At 50.9% G+C, this 22,068-nt stretch overlaps 1 protein-coding gene across 11 annotated transcripts in view; it reads right to left on the bottom strand.

Moving 5' to 3' along the window:
- Positions 1-22,068, bottom strand: part of H6PD (hexose-6-phosphate dehydrogenase/glucose 1-dehydrogenase) — a 29,206-nt gene that overhangs the window by 6,933 nt on the left and 205 nt on the right. The window contains exons 1-6 of one of the 11 annotated variants that reach the window (XM_038537897.1): positions 21,346-21,960; positions 20,567-20,683; positions 19,465-19,564; positions 13,806-14,442; positions 12,432-12,549; positions 268-537 (exon numbers count right to left, since the gene is read on the bottom strand). In XM_038537897.1, coding sequence (XP_038393825.1) covers positions 268-537; positions 12,432-12,549; positions 13,806-14,423 — 1,006 coding nt within the window. In that variant the 5' untranslated portion in view covers positions 14,424-14,442; positions 19,465-19,564; positions 20,567-20,683; positions 21,346-21,960. Of the gene's footprint in view, positions 1-267; positions 538-12,431; positions 12,550-13,805; positions 14,443-18,252; positions 19,431-19,464; positions 19,565-20,566; positions 21,292-21,345; positions 21,963-22,068 lie in introns of those variants that run through there. The other 10 variants (XM_038537896.1, XM_038537889.1, XM_038537888.1 and 7 more) reach the window with 10 other exon arrangements.

Genomic DNA, 22,068 nt, shown 5'->3' with positions numbered 1-22,068 from the left:
TGGATATAAGCGGGAGCCAGGTCTGAACCCGGCTCAGAGAGCTCTGGAAGTGTGTGTGGATGTGGACTGAACTGAGACCATCACTGGGGTGTCCTTTACCAAGAACGACCCAAAAGGTGACCTACTGCTGAAAGACGGTGGAAGGCCAGAGAGGCAAAGGACTTTCCTCCTTGGTGATGAGCACCCCCGTGAATATCCCTCCTGAGGTCTCTTCCAACCCAAACCAAAGGGTGTCTGGCCTTGGAAGGCTGTGGCCCCAGAGCCCACCTGCGAAGGTTGGCGTCAGGCTGTAGAAGCTGTCTGGCTTTTGCTGCTCTCTGCGCACCTGCCTGCTGTACGCCTGGTACTGGCCCAGGACAGCACTGCCCTTCTGCAGGCCCCGCAGAGCCTGGAAGGCCTGCAGCTTGTGCTGCAGCACAGCCTTGGAGCTGCTGATGTTGTAGGGTAGCTCCATAGCCACGAGGGTGAGGACCTCTGTCAGGTGGTTCTGGAGCACATCTCGGATGACACCATACTCCTCATAGAAGCTGGTGCGGCCTGCGCGGGAGGAGGAGGGGAGGCAGAGGCTGTCAAAGACTGGCAACATGCCCAACTTCCCCGAGAAACACCTGGACCCCCGCCCTGCACCCCTGCCCTGCCCGCCCACCCTGCAGCTGGAGTCCTCATCCCTCAGAGAGCTTATAAAAATGACTTATGTCAGAGCAAACCATTTTTTTTTAATATATGAAGTTTTTTTTTTTTTAAGATTTTATTTATTTATTCATGAGAGACACAGAAACATAGGTAGAGGGAGAAGCAGGCTCCATGCAAGGAGCTCAACGCAGGACTCCATCCCAGGACCCCAGGATCACACCCCGGGCCAAAGGCAGGCGCTAAAGGGATCCCGAAGTTTTTTTTTGTTTTGTTTTGTTTTTTAATTTATTGATTTGAAAGAGAGAGCGAGAGAAAGCATGAAGGGGGGAGGGTCAGAGGGAGAAGCAGACTCCCTGCTGAGCGGGGAGCCTGATGCAGATGGGGTTCCATCCCAGGATCCTGGGATCATGACCTGAGCTGAAGGCAGACACTTAATCATCTGAGCCACCTAGACACCCCAGAGCAAACCTCAACAAAAGAAGGAAGGAGAGTGCCTGAGCATTTTAAGTGAAGCTGTCAAACTCCTTGGCCCTTCCTAAGAATCTGCGTGGGGAAGGGTCTTGTCCCAGCAAAGGCCAGAGGGCATTTATTTGCAGATGGGTGGCCAGACTCCTGCTCTCCTCAGGAATTGGTGGGTGGGTGTGGTGCCAGAGAAGGAGGTGGCATTATGGTGAGGGCCTGGGCTCTAGGGTCCCACTGCCACTTAGTACTGTGTGATTCTAGGCATTCCCTGACTTCTGGGTCTGTTTTCGCACCCTGCCATTAAATGGACTAATAACCACCAGCCCATTACTAAGGGCACAGCTGAACCAGGCAGTGTGCAGGTGCGAGGGCCCTGCCCTTGGCTTTCAGTGAGAGGGAGAGAAAACAAAGTAAGTCAGCAAAGAAATTACAGGGGCACCTGGCTGCCTCAGTCATTTGGGTGTCTGACTCTTGGTATCAACTCAAGTCTTAATCTCAGGGTCATGGGTCCAAGCCCTGCATTGGGCTCTATGCTGGATGCAGAGCTGACTTAAAAAAATAAAAAAGAAATTACAGACAGAGTGAGAAGAGGGCCTGAGGACTCCAGAGTGAGCTGCAAAAAAACAGGGAAAGATGATAAAGGAGCCTTCAGATGCACACACCCCGAGGCAGGAAAGAGCTCGGCTGTGATGGTCTACAGGAAGGTGAGCAGGGCTGGCAGTACCAGCAGTACCAGCTTCTACCTTCAGAGGAAGCCAGCGGAGAATCTGAGGCAGGGAAAGACGAGATCTGGTGCGCATTCAGAACAGATTCCAGACCACTGTGGGGAGAATGGATGCAGAAACAACAAGCCCACGGCAGAGGCCACACAGTTGCTCAGCAGAGTGGCAACCAGGCTGGAGTTGACGTGGCAGCAGAAAAGCCAGAGGGAGTGGATGATTTGTTACAGGATCAGAAGTGACTGGGCTTGCTGCACACTGGTGGCAAGCCTAAGCCCAAGGTGGGGGCCAAAGGTAACTTCTAGAACTGAGGCCTAAGCAAAGAATGGGCAATGGGAAGGCCCCACTGGGAGAGGAGCAGTTTGACGGAGGGGAAATCATGAGGTCCGTTTTGTATGTGTTTAAGTGTAAGACCCCCAGATGCAGACACCAGCTTGGCAGGAGGGCAGGGTCCTGCAAGGGTAGAGGAGAGTAGCACAGAAGACATTGAGCAGAGAGCCCCGCCACAGCAGCTAGGTGCTCACTGTACCCCTTCCGCTCACACACACACACGGGGTCCTGCACGGCAGCCACCACCATTACCCCTGCTGCACACCAGATGGAAGCACTGAATGTCTAGGGCCAGCACATGCAACACTACACCACACCCTCTAGAACTCAGGGCGAGGTCTGATGATCAGCGACTCAAATACATACAAGCCCACAGTCTCACAGCCTGGGCTTCAAATGCACAACACCTCACAGGGCATAGTTCATACTCCACCCACCTGCCGACACCCAGCCAATCCAGAGCCTTATAGAAAAGGCCTGACATCATGACAGGAGGAGCAATCATCTGTCAAAGGCTTCATGTGAGTGAGCTGGAACTTGGGATTGGGTCTTCACCCACTAACATCTACCTGTCCTGCAGGTCCCTGCTTCTAGAGGGTTTCACTGACCCCTTGGCCTGCACTCCTTGGGGGCCCTGTCTTCTGCAAGCCCAGGTGAATGACTCAGTGCCCGCTCGTCCCTCTCCCTGCCACACCTGAATCTGGAGCAGGTGAGTAGGAGCTCACCTGTCTGCCCACTGCTGTGTGCCCTGTGCCTGCCACAGCCCCATGACCATACCATGGGACCCTGGACAGCAGAGAACATGAACATCCATGCTCACAGAAACACAATGTCGAGAGAAAAACATGCTTGCTTTGATAACATAAAAATTAATTTTGAAAATAGGATATAAGATGAACTGTATACATAGAACTCCAATAAATGAAAAACACAACTGGAAATTAGAAATGCAATGAATGGGTTTTATGAATTAGAAACAGTAGAAAAGAGTCAGCCAACAGAAGACACAACTGAAGAGATTATCCTGTATGCAGGATAGAGAGACAAAAAGACCCACACTCTCTCACTCAGACACACACACAGGCACATGCATGCACACGCAGTATGTCTCCTCTTCAAAACTAAACAACATATTGTCTTGGGAATCAGACCTACACAGAAACAATCAAGAGCAGCAAGGGAGTAACTGAACCAAAATCTGGAATAGTAAAGGAGAGGAAATGGGACAGAATTTGGGGAAGGACACAAAGAGCTCTTTTTATTTTTTTATTTTTTTATTTTTTTTTAAGAAGCTCTTTTTAAACAATGCTTGCTGGGTACACTGGTGTTTGTTATATCACACTTCTTCACATCCTATACACATTTAGTAAGAATTCTTTTTTATCTAGTCAATATTTAATTCAAACAAGCAAAAACAAGTGGTCCCTAGTTTAGACCTGCTTAGCCTCACATGCTCCCTTCCAGGGGCCACGCAGGGTCCCCGGCACCAGTCCGAACCACCTGCCCCAACCAGGCCTGCGGTGCTCGGTCACGCCAGCTGGATGGCGAGCAGGACCAGCCACGACTGGCAGAATGTGCCCTGAATTCAGCCCAAGATGCCAGGCCTGGGAGCACCCGGCTTGTGGGGCAAGAAGTGGAGCCAGGAGCCCGCTTGCAGGAAGGCACCTTTGTGCTCAGTAGTGGGAGTCTGACTCTCTTATTCTCAGCCAGAAATTAGGGTACAGCTCTGGCCAGTCATGCTAAACCCTCGAAGAGCTGGACAATCAGCTCAGCGGGGCCAGCCAAAATGCCAAAAGCACCCCTGTCCCCGCTCCATGGAAACAATGCCTGAGCTCCCCTAGCCCCACAGAGTTCTGGTCTTCAAGGTTCTTAGAGTATGGTTGAGAAGGCATCAAGAAAAGACAATAATTATAGTAACAGCATCTACCAGTCTATTTATTCCTCATGGTAACAATCTATAAGGAGATCTTACTTTGAAAATACAAATTTTGGTGATCCCTGGGTGGCTCAGCGGTTTAGCGCCACCTTCAGCCCGGGGCCTGATCCTGGAGACCCGGGATCAAGTCCCACATCAGGCTCCCTGCACGGAGCCTGCCTCTTCCTCTGTCTGTATCTCTGACTCTCTCTCTCTCTCTCTCTCTGTGTGTGTCTCTATGAATAAATAAAATCTTTTAAAAAATACAAATTTTAATTTTAAAAATACAAGGAAACTGAGGTTCAGAGAAGTTAGAAATAGGGCCACACAGCTCACAAAGGGGTAAATATGAATTTGAACCCAGAGCCTGCAATTCTTACCATCCCTTTTAACTTCCACCACTCCCATTTAAACAACCATACAATGGCATGAGCACCAGTGACTTGGAGTGAGAAGCTAGTGGAGCTTGGCTCTGGAAGGATGGATCTAGGTCAAAGGTTAAGGGCCCCAACACAGTTTGCCTGGTGATGGTAAGCCTGGTCTAGCAGAAGCAGCCAGTCTGTGATTCAGAATAGCAGAAATCAAGAACGGTTGGAAAGGGCCTTGGAAACTCGGCTGAGAAGTCAAGGGGCTAGTATAAGTTTTTCACCTTCACTGGTTAAACAGAACTACCGTATGATCCAGCCATTTCACTCCTATGTGCACACCCATGAGCAATGAACACATAGTCCACACAGATGCTGGTACGTGAACCTCCACGGCAGCATTATTCACGATGGCCAAAGAGCAGAAACAACCCAAATGCCTATCAACTGATGAATGGAGGGATAAAGTATGGTCTGTCCATACAACAGAATATTATTCACAATAAGAAAAGAAACACTGGTACATGCCGCAGCATGGATGCACCCCGAAACCATGCCACTGTGACAGAAGCTAAACACAAAAGGCCACCACTGTGTGATGTCATTTAGATGAAGTGTCAGGAACAGGCAGGTCCACAGAGAAATCAGGTCGTCTGCTGCATGGGGCTGGGAGGGAACATGGATGAGGATGGAGGGTACAGGGTTTCTCTTGGGGGTGATGAAAACTTTCTAAAACTGGCTGTGGTGGTGGGTGCATGACTGTGAATACACTAAAATCTCCTGGATTAAATGCTGTACATGGGGAAATTGTCTGAAATGCGAATTGAATCTCTAATAAGACTTTTTCTAGCAAGTATCAGAGCAGAAGTGGAATCACATAGGGGTGCCATGGGACAGTGGGGCTATCTCCCATCTACCTGCGAGACAAGTTTATGGAGAGCGGGCTGGTGGTGGTGTAGCAGCAAGGCAGCACTCGGGGCAAATGAGGGAAGTAACAAGGGTCACAGCAAATGCAAAGACATTGGTTGGGGAGGAGTAAAAGCTGTGTGGGAGGAGTAAAAGCTGTGTGGTGCCTGGCTAGACCTGAGAGGCCACAGGAGTCATGACCTGGAGTATGGTCTCTGGAGCCAGATGTAGGGATTCAAGTACCTGCTCTGCCACCTTTCAGCTCTGCAACCCCACGTGAGCAGCTCTCCCTCACACAAAGAAGAGGACAGTGGCGTCCCTCCCTTGCAGGGCTGCTGTGGACGTTAATGAGTTAACACATCTATCTATGGGGCTTGGAACAGTGCCTGGCACACAGGAAGCACTGGCAGGTCCTGCCTAGGATTTGTATTTTTACAGGAGCTGAAAAAGAGGGGCTACTGGCCCGGCAGCACAGAGGGCAGTCACCATCTGGAAATAAAGAAGGCAGAAAATGTAGCTCGTGTTTCAATGACAGTTTAAGTTCTAAATCTGCTGAGTCTGAAGTGGTGACATCCTGTGAACATCTCTAGAAGGCCAGTCAGAGATAGAAGACTAGAGCTTGGAGAGGCAACAGAAGTCAGAGATATACTGGATTTCATCAAATCCAAAATGCCAATCATGGTGAAAGCATCACTGGTTTACAACCACTAAGAAACAGCCAGACCATGGACTATGTCAACCACGGCACCCCATCAACAGTACATACAATTTCTGAGATGTTCAAATGTAAAATTAAAAAAAAAAAAAAAAAAAAGGTGTGTCCTGGAATTAGTGAATTACAGATTTAAGGGTATAAACAGGATAGTTAAAGCTTTGAGAACAGATGAATTTTTGATGAAGAGAACACAGCAGAGTCCTCAAAAGCCCTGTTATCTGTTTACTATTCATTAGTTTAGCAAATCCCTAAGTAGCCCTCTTCCTATTTTTATCCTCTTACACTCCACGGGGAGAATGCACTTCACAGATTTACTACCCGCTGTGTAAAAGAGAGCTTCCTTTATTCCTTAATTTCAAGCTTCAGGGGGTGCCTGTGTTTAGCACAGCCAGGAGACTTGTGGCCTTCCATCCCTCCTTGGTTAGCTCTGCCTTTTCACCTCTCAGGGAGAGGCCACACAGTGAAGCACAGGATGGGAAGTCATGTCAGGGGATGGGCTCTCCCAAGGATGCCAACCACTCCATTTTTTCCCTAGTCATCATGGGCTGATTTTTCCTGAAAATGATCTAACATTAACCCCTGACATCTTTTCCTACATTGAAAGTTGAGGGTTAGAAACCCACTGATGTATTAACAAGGGCAGAAAAAAACTCCACCAGGTTGGACAACTGGAAGCAAGACCCCCATAAACCTGGCTTCTAAACAGTTCAAGTTCAAGACTAACCCAAGACCATAAGATCACCAGCATGGGGATCCCTGGGTGGTGCAGCGGTTTAGCGCCTGCCTTTGGCCCAGGGCGCGATCCTGGAGACCCGGGATCGAATCCCACGTCGGGCTCCCGGTGCATGGAGCCTGCTTCTCCTTCTGCCTGTGTCTCTGCCCCCCAACCCTCTGTGTGACTATCATAAATTAAAAAAAAAAAAAAAAAAAAAAGATCACCAGCATGGGAGACCCACTGCTCTGCCCTTTGGCTGTGCTGCCCCTCAAACTTTCATGGGGTAGTATCCCATGGAAGGCAGGAGAAGCTGTGTCCCACGTGCTTGGAGAAGACCTCCATGGGGCACCTGGCTGGCTCTGCCGGTAGAGCTTGTGACTCTTACCTCGGGATTATGAGTTTGTGCTTCAAGTTGGGTGTAGCGATTACTTAAAAAAAAAGAAAGAAAGAAAGAAAGAAAAGGACCCCTACAAAGCTACCAGACTGGCAAGGACAGGAAGGACAGAGCACCCAAGGTGAGCAAAGCTGTAGGAAAAATAAGTACAAACACATATTGCACACGTTCTAGAAAACAGCCTAATGAGACGTAATAAGAGTAATAAAGTCATTTCTACCATGTGGCCTAATAATTCCACTTCAGAAGCATACTCAAAGGAAAAATATTTTTTAAGTGTTCATAAGTGTTCCAGAATGATAGTGGTTGAACAACTTTGTGAATCTATTAAAAACTATTAAACTGTATACTTTAAAAGAGTAAATTTTATGATATGTGAATTATATCTTAATTTTTAAAATTTTTTTTAAAAATTTATTTATGATAGTCACACACAGAGAGAGAGAGAGGGAGGCAGAGACACAGGCAGAGGGAGAAGCAGGCTCCATGCACCGGGAACCCGACATGGGATTTGATCTCAGGTCTCCAGGATCGCGCCCTGGGCCAAAGGCAGGCGCCAAACCGCTGCGCCACCCAGGGATCCCTATATCTTAATTTTTTAAAAGCTTGCAAAGTACTATTTAAAATGGCAAAAAGTGAGAACAGCCAAAATGCCTCATAATAGGGCAATTCATTTTCTGTGAAACAAAATCGAGCAGAAATAGAGGTTATACTTTATACAGACTGTCGATATGTGCAAGTTTAAATACATATTCAGCTATATATATGAGACAAAGAGAGATGGTATTAGGTGAAGAACAGACATGAAAGAGTATTACAGACCAGTAGGGTCCGTACATCACCCAGTATACGTCACAGAGAAGTCATGGGGAGCCCCAGAGAACTCGGTTGCTTCCTCTCCTTGACAGCTTGGAAGAACAGCATTTCTATTTGTAAAGTATTTCCACGTATGTTATTTTACCTAATCCTTAAACCAACCATGAGAGAGAGGTAATGGGGGGAGGGGTGGTTACCATCATTACACAGAGACATGCTGAGGAGGGCACCCCCTCCCCGTCGCCTCCACACTGTGGGAGATCTGGATTTTCCTGGGAAAACACAGATTTCAGAACACCACCACTGAAAGCTAGCTGTGATCCCAACCGATACCTTCAGGGAGAACTAAAAATAAAAAGCAGGGAGGGCCAAGGAGAGAGCAGGTCTGCAGGCGGGCTGGCCAGCGTGCTCTCTGGTCAGGAGGCCTGGCGGCTGCCCCAGCTCACCTTGCAGATAGTTCTGCAGGAGGGGAGCACAGCAGGCTGGACAGCAGGACAGCTGGTGCGCACCTGGGAGGACCCCGGCTGCCTTGGTCTCTGGGAGAGAGGCATGAGCTGGCCAATCTGACCCTCAGAGGTCAGCATGCACCATGCCCCTTCCCCAGTGTCCAAACAGGGACCCTCCCAGGCAGGGAGAGCTACACCATCCTCAGGGAGTCTCCCTTTCTTCCTACCAAAAAAAAAAAAAAAAAACACCTTCCAGCCAGAGGGGAAAGTAGGGCAGCAAAGAGACGCAGAGACGCTACGAGCACATCCTGGCAGGAAGGCCAAGTGCCAAGGGCCTAGACAGACACTGCAGCCACGGGCACAGTGGTCAGAAACCGTGATTCTGAGGTGCCGCAGACCTTGGATCACATTCCTGCTGCACCCCTAGAAGAGAGGACAGTCCAGCCTGGACGGCTGCCCCTCAGGCCACTCATGACGCAGCCCTCCTTTCCGTGGGGCCCCTCAGGGGCCGTGATGAGAGCCAGGCGGGGTCATCCCCACACGGTGGCTCAGTGGCCCAGCCCCGGTCACTCCTGGTCCAACCCACAGTACTGCAGCTTCAGGAGACTCCTGGGCCCTAGGGTTTCTGAGGCTCTGAGAGGGGTGCCTCAGATGAAACTGAGAGGAGCGGGGGGCCCTGGGACTTGGGAGGAAGGCTCTTCTTTTCCTCCTCCACTCCTGCTCTCTCCCTCCTGCTGTGCAGTGGCCGTTGTGACACTGCAGCAGATGCCTCTGGGCCCCAGGCTGCGGCAGGGAAGGAGAGCGGCTCACACAGCCCATGGCTGCAGAGGGGGGCAGGCAGCTCTGATGTTTGGGAGGTGAGGGGAGACATCCCAACCACCCTGGCTGCTCAAAAGCTCCCTCCTGGGGCCTGCAGCAGCTTGGGATCTGGCACTCAGCCAGAACTGGGCTGCTCCAGAGCTTCTCTGTGCAAGAGTCAGAGGGGCTGCACATCTGAAGCGGGCCCTGGCCAGGTGGGGGATACAGCCACCGCCCTTTGCCCTTCTGAAGCTTCACAGTCAGATTGCTGGGCTCTAAAGCCTACCTCAGAAACTTCCAGGCCATGCTCCATCTCACCGTGGCTACCCTCCTGAGAAGCACACTGAACCACAGCAAGGCATTGTGACCTCTAGTAGGAGGGCAGTCCTTCCTCCTGCCCACCTCCCATCCCCGACCCCAGGAGGAGACACAGCCCAGGCCCTGATGAGCTGGTCACAGGGCTCACTGGCCACGGAGTGGCTGCAGGGTCCCCAGCTCCTGTCCCTTCTCTCCAGCCTAGACTCAAGTATCCATAAGGGCCCCCCTGAGGGACAGTGAGGATCAGTGTTTGGGCCTCCAGAGCTACACCAGGCCACTTTCTCAGCATGCAGAGAATGCTTGTCCTTCTGGGTCCCAAGGCCCAGGAGACAGGGATAACTCACTGTTGCCAGAGGCCCTCCTTGCTACAGGGATGAGCACAGTAGCAGGAACTCAGCCCCTGTAACCCTGGTCTGGGCCCAGGTATGCAACTAGCAGGCAAATAGGCCGACCAAGGAGATCCAACCCCCAGGACAGCTTCAGTCCCCCTGGCCATCTCTGACAGGGACAGGTGGCTGAACTAGCCCACTGACCACACACTTACTGGTTATAAGTCCCCCAGGGGCTAGTGGGTCCTCTGCCTGCCTGCCTGCTCTGTGTCTCTGTGCCTCCGGGCTGAAGCCACAGGGCCCAGAGGAGTGAAAAAGCTGTGTGCTCTGGAGCATGGCAGCAATGAGACTTTCCCCTCAAAACCCACACTCTGCAGGAAGCTGGGCCCATGCTTTGGTTCCACATAGCAACCTCCAAAGCAGAGCCACTGTGCCTTCCTTTCTTGACCTCGGCTGTCTACTGCTATCCAAACCTGAGACTCCCCTGCCTCAGGCCAGGCCTTGGCAAATAGATCTGCCCGGGCCTCGGCCCACCTTTCTATCTTGCCTTCTCCCTTCCTTTCTCCAATATCCAAAGGTACCTTTGCTGGGGTAAGCAGACTTTTAGTTTGCCTAGCCCCTGGCTCCCAAGGGATCCCACAAAAAGAAACCCTACAGATGACATCAGAAACCAAAAGGGAAATGGGGTGGGAGGCCTGGAAGGAACACAGGACAACAGTGTCAAGTGGTTAACTCCAGATGCCAGCTCTTCCCCAGCCCAGGGTGGGCACAGCAAGGACTTACTAAAAATGGGGGAGGAGTCCTGGTGTCCCAGCCCTGCTGGTGGCTGAGCCAAATCCAGGCAGAGACTGGTGCTAGCCTACAGAAGGGGTGACAGCAGCACCTTCCCATCCTCTACCCCCCACACTCTCGGCGCCAGATCTGAGGTGCATCTCTCTGCAGATGAAGCAGGAGCAAGGCCTAGCACTCACCCCCACAGGGACACAGCACAAGGAGCAAACCCATAGCCTGAGCCCCTGCTGAGGACAGGAGGGAAATATGGAGGGGGAGGGGGAGGTTCTTGAGACCCACGAAGGCTCAGTGAGTGTGGAGAGGGCTTCTGCTCTGGTATGGGCTCCCTGGCTGGAGAAACCCAGCTCCTCTCTAGGCCAGCCATGCCCTCAGAGGCCTGGCTCGCGGGGCCCCTCACACTGCCTGCCTGCATCATTCATTTTGGAGTCTATACAGATATAGCCTCTCCCCCAGTGACCTGCGAGGTATCAGGGGCTGAGGCTGTGCCTCACACACTCTGCACAGCCTTGAGCTCCCCTCACACCCTCTGCATGGCCTTCAGCCCCGGATATACATTTGAAGAGGAAGGGAGGGAGGGAGGGTGGACAGAATAGCCAAGGGAAGGAGAAAGAAGAGGAGGAAAAGGCAAATGGAAGGAGACAAGACCTCCTGGACCCCCACCAGGCCCGAAGAGTCTGTGGCCCCCAATCTGCCCAGGGGCACACTGCAGGATGGGCACAGTGGCCCTGGGCACTCCAGAGCAGGCTGCACAGAGCAGCCAGCGGGATGAACAGGATGCCGTGGTGCAGAGCCTGGGTTCCAGAGCCAGACTGCACCCCAAGAACCCAGTCCTGCCACTTCCTGCTCAGTGACCTTGGCCACATCACCAAACTAGGTCTGTAGGTAGAGGCTAATAATAGGACCCACCTCATTTGGCCATTGTGTTTTTTTTTGGGGGGGGGGTGGCTGACACAAGAAGAATTAGCTTGTACTGTCTCAGGTAAGAATGGATGCTTTGAACATAACCATTGATGCTCCAAACAGCTGGAGAAATCCCAGAATGCCAGAGCTCTGAGAAGCCTCGGGAGGTGCTATCCCCTGCACGCCACCTCACAAATGATAGGAGTGACGTGCTGAGGTCACCCAGCAAAGACAGGCCCAACACTCCCAGGTCCACACTGCTCATTCACTTGGTATTTATTTGGCACTTCTGACATGTATGCCAGGAGCCAGAATGGAGGGGCCTGGTGCCTACAGCCCCGAGAGTGGCACACTGGACCTGGAAAAGACCCAGAAAAGACTGGAGGGTAGACAAGGGAGGCAGGTGGCTGACAGTGTGATGGGAGTGGACCCTATGGAGAACGGCCCTCGAGCAAAGCCCCCTGAGAAAGTGGCAGCCAAGCTGGGAATGAACAACCAGGAGGGACAGGCAGTAACGAGCAGGTGAGAAGAAGCATCTAGGCAGACCGGGCCACCTATATAGTACAAGGTCTGAGGAGCCCCTGTGCAGCTCTGAGGGTCTCCACAACATCCATGTAAAACTCAGGTTGGCTTCCAGGTCTGTGTCCCCTAAGGGCAGCAAGGACCATGTGGGCTTTGCCTGTGGGCACCCTGGGGGTTAGCATGGTCCAGAACTGGGCATGCAGCAGCCCTGGAGGGAGACACATGCCAGCAAAATCCTCCCCAAGAAGCACCAACCAAGGCAGGCAGAAGCTGGGCAGATCCTCCTGCCCTGCAGGGCCCGATGCCTTACCAGGCCCAGAGCAGGTGGAGGTTGTAGCACAGGACCACTCACGCACCTTCTGCATCCACTGTCTCCTTCATGATGATCTCCACCCGCTCCACATGGTGCCGGTTCCAGAGGCCATCTAGAGCCTTGCGGTTCTGGTCTCGGAAAGGCAGGATCTGAGCCACGGCCTGCCAGGGAAGGAGACGGTTATGCTGCTGATTCTCAGGATGAAATAATCCTGACTCCAGGGGAGGGCCCTGACGTCTCTACCCCTGGCTCAGTGAAGATGCTCTCAGGAGCCACAGTCCCTGGGCTTTAGGACTTCACAGCTCTATACAGTCTCCAAAAACTAAGTGACCTCCACAGGATTACCAGCTTTTTATTTTGCAAGGAGAAAAATATTTAAGATTACTTATCTTCTATTATCATCAACTTTTATTATTTTTAAGATTTTATTTATTTGAGAGAAAGAGAGAAAGCACGAGAGAAAGATCACAAGCATGGGGAGGGGCAGAGGGCAAAGCAGACTCCCCACTGAGCAGGGAGCCTGATGTGGACTCGATCCCAAGACTCCAGGATCATGACCTGAGCCAAAGGCAGACACCTAACTGACTAAGCCACCCAGGCACCCACTATTACCATCAGCTTTTAATAAAAGAAAGATATTTTAACACCAAAAATGGAGCAAAAAAACCTTTAGGAAGTGCTCTTTTTTTCATTTTCCCAGAAACAAGTGAAAACCTCACCAGGTCAGACACTGGTCCAAGAACCACTCTTTGGGAATGTTGCAGCTCTAAATAAGACTGGCTAGAAAGCAATGCCTCTGTCCTGGAAGACTATGAGATGCCCACACACGTGGCCCTGGGCTCTCCAGCCTGGTCACTACCAAAGAATACTTCACTATGTGTTCTCTGCTGGGGTTTCTAGGAAGGGATGTTCTGGAGGTGCTTGGAGGGTATGCTCAGAGTGAAGTGGCCAGCCGGCCTGCATCGCCTAGGAGCTCAGCCTCATGCTCTGCCACAGAACCTGACTGGGAAGCATGGATGTAGGCTCTGTCCTCACTGTAGGACCTTGTTACCAGCCTTCTGGCTCAAAACAGAACTCAGAAAAACAGAGATACTGAAAAAAGGCAGACTGAGTGTGGAATAAGTTAATTCTAATTCCCACACCACGACCCCCTGGAAGTCAGGCCCACATCTGCATAGAGGATGCAGGGCAATGAGAAACAAACCACTGGAAACATGGACAAAGGCCACGCAGTCCTGCCCTTGCTGATCTGCTTTTCCTGCAGCCTCTCACTGCCTGCCCACTTTCAGGACAGCCATGGGAGCTCGGATTTCGCAATGGCTTCAGGCCTAATCCCACAAATCGCAGTGTGGCTCTGTCAATGGGGTCTACCTATCTACCCGGCTCTAACTCTGGCAAGCTCCCAGGTGAAGCTCACCTGCTTGCCCAGGTAGTGGTCCACCCGATACATCTCCTCCTCTTGGAAAAAGCTCCCGAGCTCTGTGGCCAGCTGCTGGGCAGAGACGTAGTCATGGCCAAAGGGTTTCTCCAGGACAACCCGCAGCCAGGCGCCCGGGCCTGGGCGGCAGCTGCTGTTGATGCTACGAGCAATATCCGCATAGGCGAAGGGTGGCACTGAAAAGTAGAAAATCCTGCCAGCCTCCCGAAGGCCTTCATGTTGGAGCTGTGCCTCAATGTCCTTGCTCAGGGCCATGTAGTCCTCATTTGTTTTCAGGTGGCGGTACTGGCTCAGCCGCTGGAACTGGCCCTTGAGTTCGGCACAGTGCCCAGGCTCCATGTCCTCAGGGCAGGAGAGGGACTCCAGGACCTTGGCGATTAACTCTTGGCCCTGCTTGGTGGAGGTCAGAGCAGCCCCATGGAAGCTGAAACTGTAGCCCTTCCCCACTTCATCCAGGTACAGCTGGAACAGTCCCTGCCATAAGTATTTTTTGGCCAGGTCCCCAGTTGCTCCCAGCAGGATTATGGAGACATGGCCCTGGAGCTCCTGAGCCTGCAGGCAAGCCAGAAAGGCCATGCACACTGCCACTGTGAACATCTTCCAACAGCCAGGGGGCCTGGGCAGAGGTAGGACAGACAAGGAACAGGAAGGATCAGACATGGTTCAGGTGGCTGGGATGTGGAGGTAAACACATTTCTAGGCTATCAAACATTTCCTGTCTGGCAAAACACCACCACGTGTTTTCTCAGAAAAAAATTTTATAATCCCACAGCTTGCCCCTCCTTCCTCAGCAGCTTGGATTCTATGCCAGGAACAGGTGGGTAGGGAGCCTAGCCTGTAAACAGGGACTACACCCAGAAAGGTGGTAGGCCACTTGCTGGAGACGGGCCACTGTGCTGCAGGAGGCACCAGGGAAGCCCGCAGGGGCTGCCACGGAATTGGAGCTGTCCACTCTCCAACCAAGGCCAGTCTTGTTCATGAGCACAGGTCACCAGGACCATCAGGGCAGCTCAGGAATGGAAACAGGCCCTCAGGTGCTGGCTGGAACTGTGAGAAGATATGATCATCCCCGCTCATCCTCCTTTTGTTTATCCCATGGCCGCTGGGCTCCAAGCACAAAACGATTCCTAGGAACTTCCACAGTGTAGGGATTCAAAACATAGACACTGGGGACCCCTGGGGGGGCTCAGTTATGCTTAAGCATCCGACTCTTAGTCTCAGCTCAGGTCTTGATCTCAGAACCTGAGTTCAGGCCCTGAGTTAGGCTCGTTGGGCTCCACACTGGGCAATGGAGACTACTTTAAATTAATTAATTAAAATAAAATAAAAATATAGTCTCTGGAACCGAGTTTGAATCCCAGCTCAACTCTTTACTGTTTGATCATGGACAATTATTTAACCTCCCCATACCTCAGTTTCCTCATCTGAAGTGGGGGGTAATAGTGACCTATGCTGTAGAATAATCATAAGAACAAAATGAGTTAATATTTAGAAAATGTTCAGGACTCTGCTTACCACTTATGAAGCACTGCCTAAGTGATATTACTATGATATGTTAATGATAGTCGCAACACTGAACTAAGTGCTCATGTGGGGAGGATCTTCTGGGATCCAGAGAGAAGTCCTGAAAACAGACCAGTGGAGTGGATACTATTCCCCTTCTGCAGTGAGAGAAGCCGAGGCTCAGGTGGTGAAGGGGGCTAGGTGAGGAAGTGGGGGGCTGGACAGGCACTAGGTTCTCTGGCCTTTGAGCACACACACAGTAAAGGCACACCACAGCCTCCCTGGGGGTGGGTCTCACATTTTAGCTGGTTTCCAGCCTAATTTAAAGCAGCTGACACATCTGAAAGGCCAGAGGCCTCAGAACTGCCACAAACGCACCAAAGGATTTGCTTTCACCTGCGTCTGTCCTGATCAAGGCTGTGGGGGCTTACTATGTTGCGTTCTTATTCTGGCTCTCCTGTTCAGTCTCCCACCAAGGCCAGTGCTCTGAGGGCAAGGGAGGAGTGGTGATGGAGAAAGTAATCATGGTCAGAAACACGGCTCTCAGAAACACAAGGGGCAATGGGGCCCGGCCTGGGGCACTGAAGCAGTGAAGAGAGATTCACTAAACCCTCAGCTAGGACACTCTAGTGTATTGGTCAGGCAGGGAAACTGAGGTTTCAAGAGATACCTGGCCAGCTCACCCTCCTGTATCCCTATACCATCCTCCATCCTGAGGACAGCCAGCAACCCCTGCCCCAACTTTTCCCTCTGCCTCTTCATCTCTCTCTGTCAGTGGCCAAACCAAGGCGAGGGTCCAATTGCAGTATCTGCATACCAGACATTTCCACTGCTGAAGCTTCAACTAGGGGATCAAGGGACCAGCTGAGTGGCCTCCCAGGCTTCTCCTTCCCCTCCCCCTTAACCTGAACACTCACTTCCAAATCAGATGGCCCACTGGACCATTCTATACTTTCTTCTGCTTCCCAATTCCTGTCCTTGGCCCTTTATGCATTTTCTTTCTCAACTGGCCATCATCTCTGTCTGGAGGGAAGAAAAAGCTGCAAGGTCAGTGCGGGAAAGAGGAAGTGAGAAATCTGAAGCCCAGAGAACAGCCTGGAGGAGGAGGAGCCTCCAGCTGGCAAGCTGCATTTCAGAGCTCCTGATCCTATACGGGTAGCAAGGGCTCTGGATGTGCCGGGAACAAGAGGAAGAGCTCAGGAACCTGAGAGAGCCTGGTACCAGGCAGGTGAGGGAGCTCCAAGGGCCAGCACCCCTACCCCAACTCCGTAAGACTGCAGAACTGTCATGTCACCAAGCCAGAGGCCCCAGCCACTGTGCTAATCAGCTTCCTCAGTCAAGTGGAGGAACGTGGCATTTGGGTCAGAGGACCAGGGCTCAAGACCACCTCCCCCTGGTGTGTGATCTAATTAAGTCACCTATTCGATTTGGGCCTATATTTCCTATCAAACAGGGCTAGTTCTACCAAACTAAATGGGGGGGTCAGAAAGATCAGCTGAGGTGACACACGTGACAAACCCTATGCAGATGTGAACTATGTTAGCTAAATGGAAGGCCCCTCCTAGCTCCTAAGGGTGGCATAATGCTGCTGCTGTCAGGAAAAACCGAACGCCCCTTGTCTCAGGGGCAGAAGGCAGCACCGAGGAACCAAAACAGGCATTCCCATAACATTCCCCAGACTAGCCCTGATGCCCTGCTCAGAGAGCAGGGCGACAATGACAGATATGGCTGTCCTCCCTGCTGCCCCAACAGGGACATAAACAGGCTCGGAGAAGCCCACCAGAGTCAAGAACAGGGTTCCAGGTCGGGAGTGGCGGTGAGGGAAACCAGATGGCCCCAACACGTCCACCAGTGGTCTAAACTGCTCCCGTGCTATGAGGCTCTACTTCTGAAGGGTTTTCTTTTCTTTTCTTTTTTTTTTTTTTAAAGATTTATTTGACAGAGAGAACGAGAGAGCGCAAGCAAGGGGAGCAGCAGAGGGAGAGGGAGACACAGGATCCCCATTGAGCAGGTAGCCTGATGTGGGGCTTGATCCCAGGACCCCAGGGATCACGACCTGAGCCGACCTGAGCCGAAGGCAGACGCTCAACCAACTGAGCCACCCACGTGCCCCTTGATGGGTTTTCTGAAGCACTTCCTCCTGCCTCCTTGCTTGCCCTAAGAGAAATGAGCCTAAATACGCCTCCTAAAGTTACACACTTGAAGTGAGACCAGAAGCATGGATGCGGCATTCCAACAGCTGGTACTGCCATGAATGGTTTCTATTTTTAATGAATAAGTAAATAAGAAAGCTGTTGGTGAAAAGTTCAAAGAGCCCCAGCACAGCAAGGATAGTGGATCAGGCAGTGGGTTGGACTGTGCGGTGGCTCTGCTCTGGCTCCTGGGGGAAACCACATCACCGTGCACATATCTTGGGCCCTGCGTAGGCCTCCGTTCCTCATCTATAGTGTGAATAGACTTAGCTGAAGCACCGCTACTTCACTGCCTCCAGATCCTCTGTTTTCCATGGAAAGGAAGTAGCCCCTCTCCTATCAGGGAGATGCCAGAGCTCCGCCTTCCTACAGGGCAGTTAAGTGCTTAGTGCCTTAGAGCCGGGCAGCAGGGCCAGGGAAAGAAGGCTAAAACAGGAAGCAAGGGGCTGATGGCTACGTGTCATTCGAAAGTTAAGACAAAACTCTCTGAAGCTTTAACTTAAATGTGTGAAGGATGCGATTTCATTTACAACAATTATTATTCGAGAAACCTGCCAGAAACACAAAAGCAGAGCTATGGGAGCCTCTTCCAGGCAGGTGCAGAAGACCTTCTACAGACAGGCGCATCTCAGCCTCAGGCCTGATGAGGCACATGTACACAGTCCAGGGCACCTTTCATGGCACCCCCACCCAGTCGGAGGGGTTCCCATCAGACATCCTGGCGGACTCACCTTTTAAAATGTAGCTAACATTCCCAAAGCTTCAAACGCTGACCCGGCCCAACCAGAAGGATTGGATCAGAGTCAGGGTACCAGGCTTTGTTTCTGCCCAAGCAAGACTGGCAGGAATGGTGGCAGGGAGGGGCCTGCAGCCGTGCCTGAGCCACCTCTGCATGGACCCAGCATGTGCTGGCACTCCAGTGCAGGGTGGTTTCTGGTAAACCACAGGAAGCAGCAGCTCCAGTCCCCTATTCCCAGCAGACGAGGGGCAGGAGTAAAGTTCAGTGGCTGCCGCAGCCTGTTCCTTTCCCAATGCCACACTGACACCTCTGACCTCTATCTTCTGCTTGCCAAGCAGGAAGAAGGGAGGTTTTCTTCAAATCACAGCCCATGAGTTTGGAATTTTTGAAAGAACATGTGGGAGTAAAACAAGAGTTCAAACTGAAGATCATTTTTAACCGAAGTGGGAGGGGACATGCCCAGTTCTCTCTACAATCACCAACACCAGCATTTTTCCTGCACTCTCCTTGTTCGGGCCCATCAGCACCCAACACACCCTTGCAGGTCAAATCCTTCAGCCGCTGTGAGACCTGTACTCCTTCCCTACTTGTTCCCCTTGGCTAGACTGGGGACAAGACTTGCAAAATCAGGCTCTGGGGCCCTTTCCCTGCCCTGATCTCAGAGAATCTTTATACCCATCACCTCTTTAGGTGTCTTGGTTCCCTGTGATCACAGTGGTGTGCTGGAGCCACCTTGTACTGGCACACAAGATTTCAACTGCTGCATTTTCAGGAATTTTTCAAGCCAAGGGTTAAACACAGCCATTATTAAAAACAAAATCGCACAATTTTATAGCTAAATAAATTATATTAAAAACAAAGATAATAAATACTTATTGCAGCTTATCCCTTCCTAATTATTTTACTACGTTTTATTCCTAACTCGTGCTCTTTACGTTTTTTATACCTATTGTATGTGTAAGGTGAAGATACTCTCTACTGCGGTGCTTGCAACAGCCAATTAGGAATATTGCACCACAGATATTGGCAAATGCTGTAAATCGGGCTCTCCATCACCAACCCCCACCCCTGCTGAGTCGTTATACATTTACCAGCATGCCACACCAGGCCTTCATCTCTGGTCTGGGCTTTCTCCCCCTCAACTCTAGGCTGATACAATCAGCTGCTCCTCTGACACCATTAGCTGGATGCCTACAAGACTTACTGTGTTCAAAATCGAATGGATTTCTCCCCAGAAGTCCCCAATCTGGTCCAAATGCAGATTCCCCCAGCCTCAGTAAATGGCAACTCCATCCTTACAGATGCTGAGACCAGAAACATTGGAGGTCATCCAATCTGTTAGCAAATCCTATAGTTTCTTTCTTTCTTTCTTTTTTTAATCCTATAGTTTCTATCAGCAAAATTTATCCAGAACACAGCTACTAACCCACCACCTTCCACCACTCCACTCTAGTCCCAGCCACCATTACCTGTGGTCTAGATTACTGTAGGAACTGCTTAAAGGGCCTCCCATTTCTGTCTTCCCCACTCATTACCTCCTTGATCTCTTTTGCTACTGTGCCTCCCTCTCAGCTCCAGCCACCCATCCTCCTGCCTCAGGGCCTTTGTACTTGCTGTTCGCTCTGCCTGACCTACTTTTCCCTGCAGATGTCCACATGGTTCACTCCCTCACTAACTTGAATTCTTTGCTGAAATGTCACCTTCTCTGTAAGGCTTTCTCAGCCGACTCTAAAATTGCAAACCTCCCACCTCCATCTCACTCCCTGCTTTTCTCTCCGCGGTACGTATCAGTCTCCAATACATTGTCCTTGGAAAGTATATTTGTTTTGCTTAGTCCTTGCCACCCCTCCCCTCAAGAATGTAAGTATCTAAAACCGGGCCCAGCACACAGAAGGTACATTCTAAATATGTGCTGAATGAACAAATAAATCCCATCTGCAGAACACCACTGTCACCTGTGTAGGAGCTATCTGCATCTGAATGATGGCACAAAGGAAGAAATGTCTACTGCTGACCTCAAGCACAGTGACACAGCACACCTTAACACCAGCTTCCTAACCGTAACGACACGATTAATAATAAAAAGAAACATTTACAGAGTATTTAACTATATGCCAAATACTAGAGCTTCACATTCAACAATGGATTTAAATTCTTGCCACAGCCTATGAGAAAGGCACCATTATTACGCCCATTTTTAAAACAAGAACAGAGGAAACCAAGGTGCACAGAAGGAAAGCCACTGAAGGGCAGACAGTTCAGAGGTGATCAGATGTGAATACGGGCAGTCTGGCTTTGGCACTTACCTCCCACCTACCAGGAAAACACGGAATCACAACCCCAAGTGGTGAAATTTAAAACACTGTATTGGCGTGGACACCGATCCTGCCCCTCTGAGAGACTGGAGCAAACCGTCTACTTCTCTCATGTGTCGAAACCATGGAGTAGGAAAACAAGTTGATAAGAAGCACAAGATGAGGCAATCCATATAAAACACGTGGCAGGACACTTGGCATACAGTAAGCACCCAAGAAATGTAGCTTCTATCATTATTAAACCAAAGGTATCTTGGGTAAAGTTACTTTTCTTGCTAGCTTCTTGGAATTGCTACAAAATTAATTAACAAGCGCAACAGAAAAAATGCCAAGGAACAGCTCATCAACAGCTTCATGACCCTCCAGTCATACTGATGAAAAATCAAAGAAATATCAGGCTAAAAAGGTTAAAAGTCCCCACTCCAGTCCTTGAAGGATTTATAATCTGGCCCAAAGAAGAGGGGCCAGCATAAACCCCTTCGCTCTGCAGCCACAGGCCTATCACCTACCTACCCAACTGTAAAATGGGGATCCATCCGCCTCATTTCAAATTTGGGCTAAAAAAAAATCCAGTTCGTGGCTGCAAAAATACTTCAGGGGGCAATGGTTTTAAGAGCTCTCCCAGACGGAGAGCCACGTGGCTCCCAACTCAGGGCAGCAAAAAGCAAAACCAGACTTCCTGCTCTGCCCCTGGGTGAGGGTCTGGCAGGAAGGGTGGGCGGGGTGAGGTGGGGGTGGGGGGAATCTGGCATCCTGCAATGACATCTTACCTTGTTCCTATTCCATCAATAGTGAGAAGTGGCGGGGCCACGGATGGCCAAAGGTGCCTCTTGGTTTCCCTTTTAGATGACCTGAAACCATCTGACTGTAAGAGTAACTTAGTGAACTCCAATCTTTGGATAAAAATAACTTGAATGTTTGCCTAGAGTGGTTATTTATTGGGCAGTCATGGACCTCAAAGAAAAGTTACACAAAGTACTGTCTGAAAAATAAGCTCCGTTCATGCCAAATAGGGAGCATTTTGATCTCAGGTGCTCCTAAAAACTTACCAAAAGATTAGCCTCATAAGCTCAAAGTCTATCCACCATCCATCACTGCAGAGAATGCAGAAAACAGTTTGAAATATGCCCACTCCACCAGTCTCCCCGAATTTGCTCCCTTTCATGAAGGGGGGGGGGGCGGTTGGGAGGACAGGGGAGGTTGAGTGGGCAAAGAATTTCGGCTTATGATCTTTCCAGAAGTTCTCACTTCCGACTGCATTCAAGTGAGCTGGTTTTCAGAGATGCAGATAGGTTCACTCCTGGAAAACTATTCACTGCTGGGTGTATTGCAAACGCTGATTGAAACCTGAGGGCTCCTGCCAAAAGTTATAATGACCCCAGGGGGAAAACAAACAAAAAAGGCAACTGGAGGAGGAAGTGAGCGGTCTGTGTGCAGGGCGCGGGGCCGGGCGGGCGCTCGGCGGGCTGGGCTGCAGGCCCCGCGGGAGCGCG

The sequence above is a fragment of the Canis lupus genome, chromosome 5 (genome assembly GCF_011100685.1).
Source record: "Canis lupus familiaris isolate Mischka breed German Shepherd chromosome 5, alternate assembly UU_Cfam_GSD_1.0, whole genome shotgun sequence".
In the NCBI taxonomy this organism is placed as follows: domain Eukaryota; kingdom Metazoa; phylum Chordata; class Mammalia; order Carnivora; family Canidae; genus Canis; species Canis lupus.
This window is presented reverse-complemented; position numbering and strand designations above follow the sequence as displayed.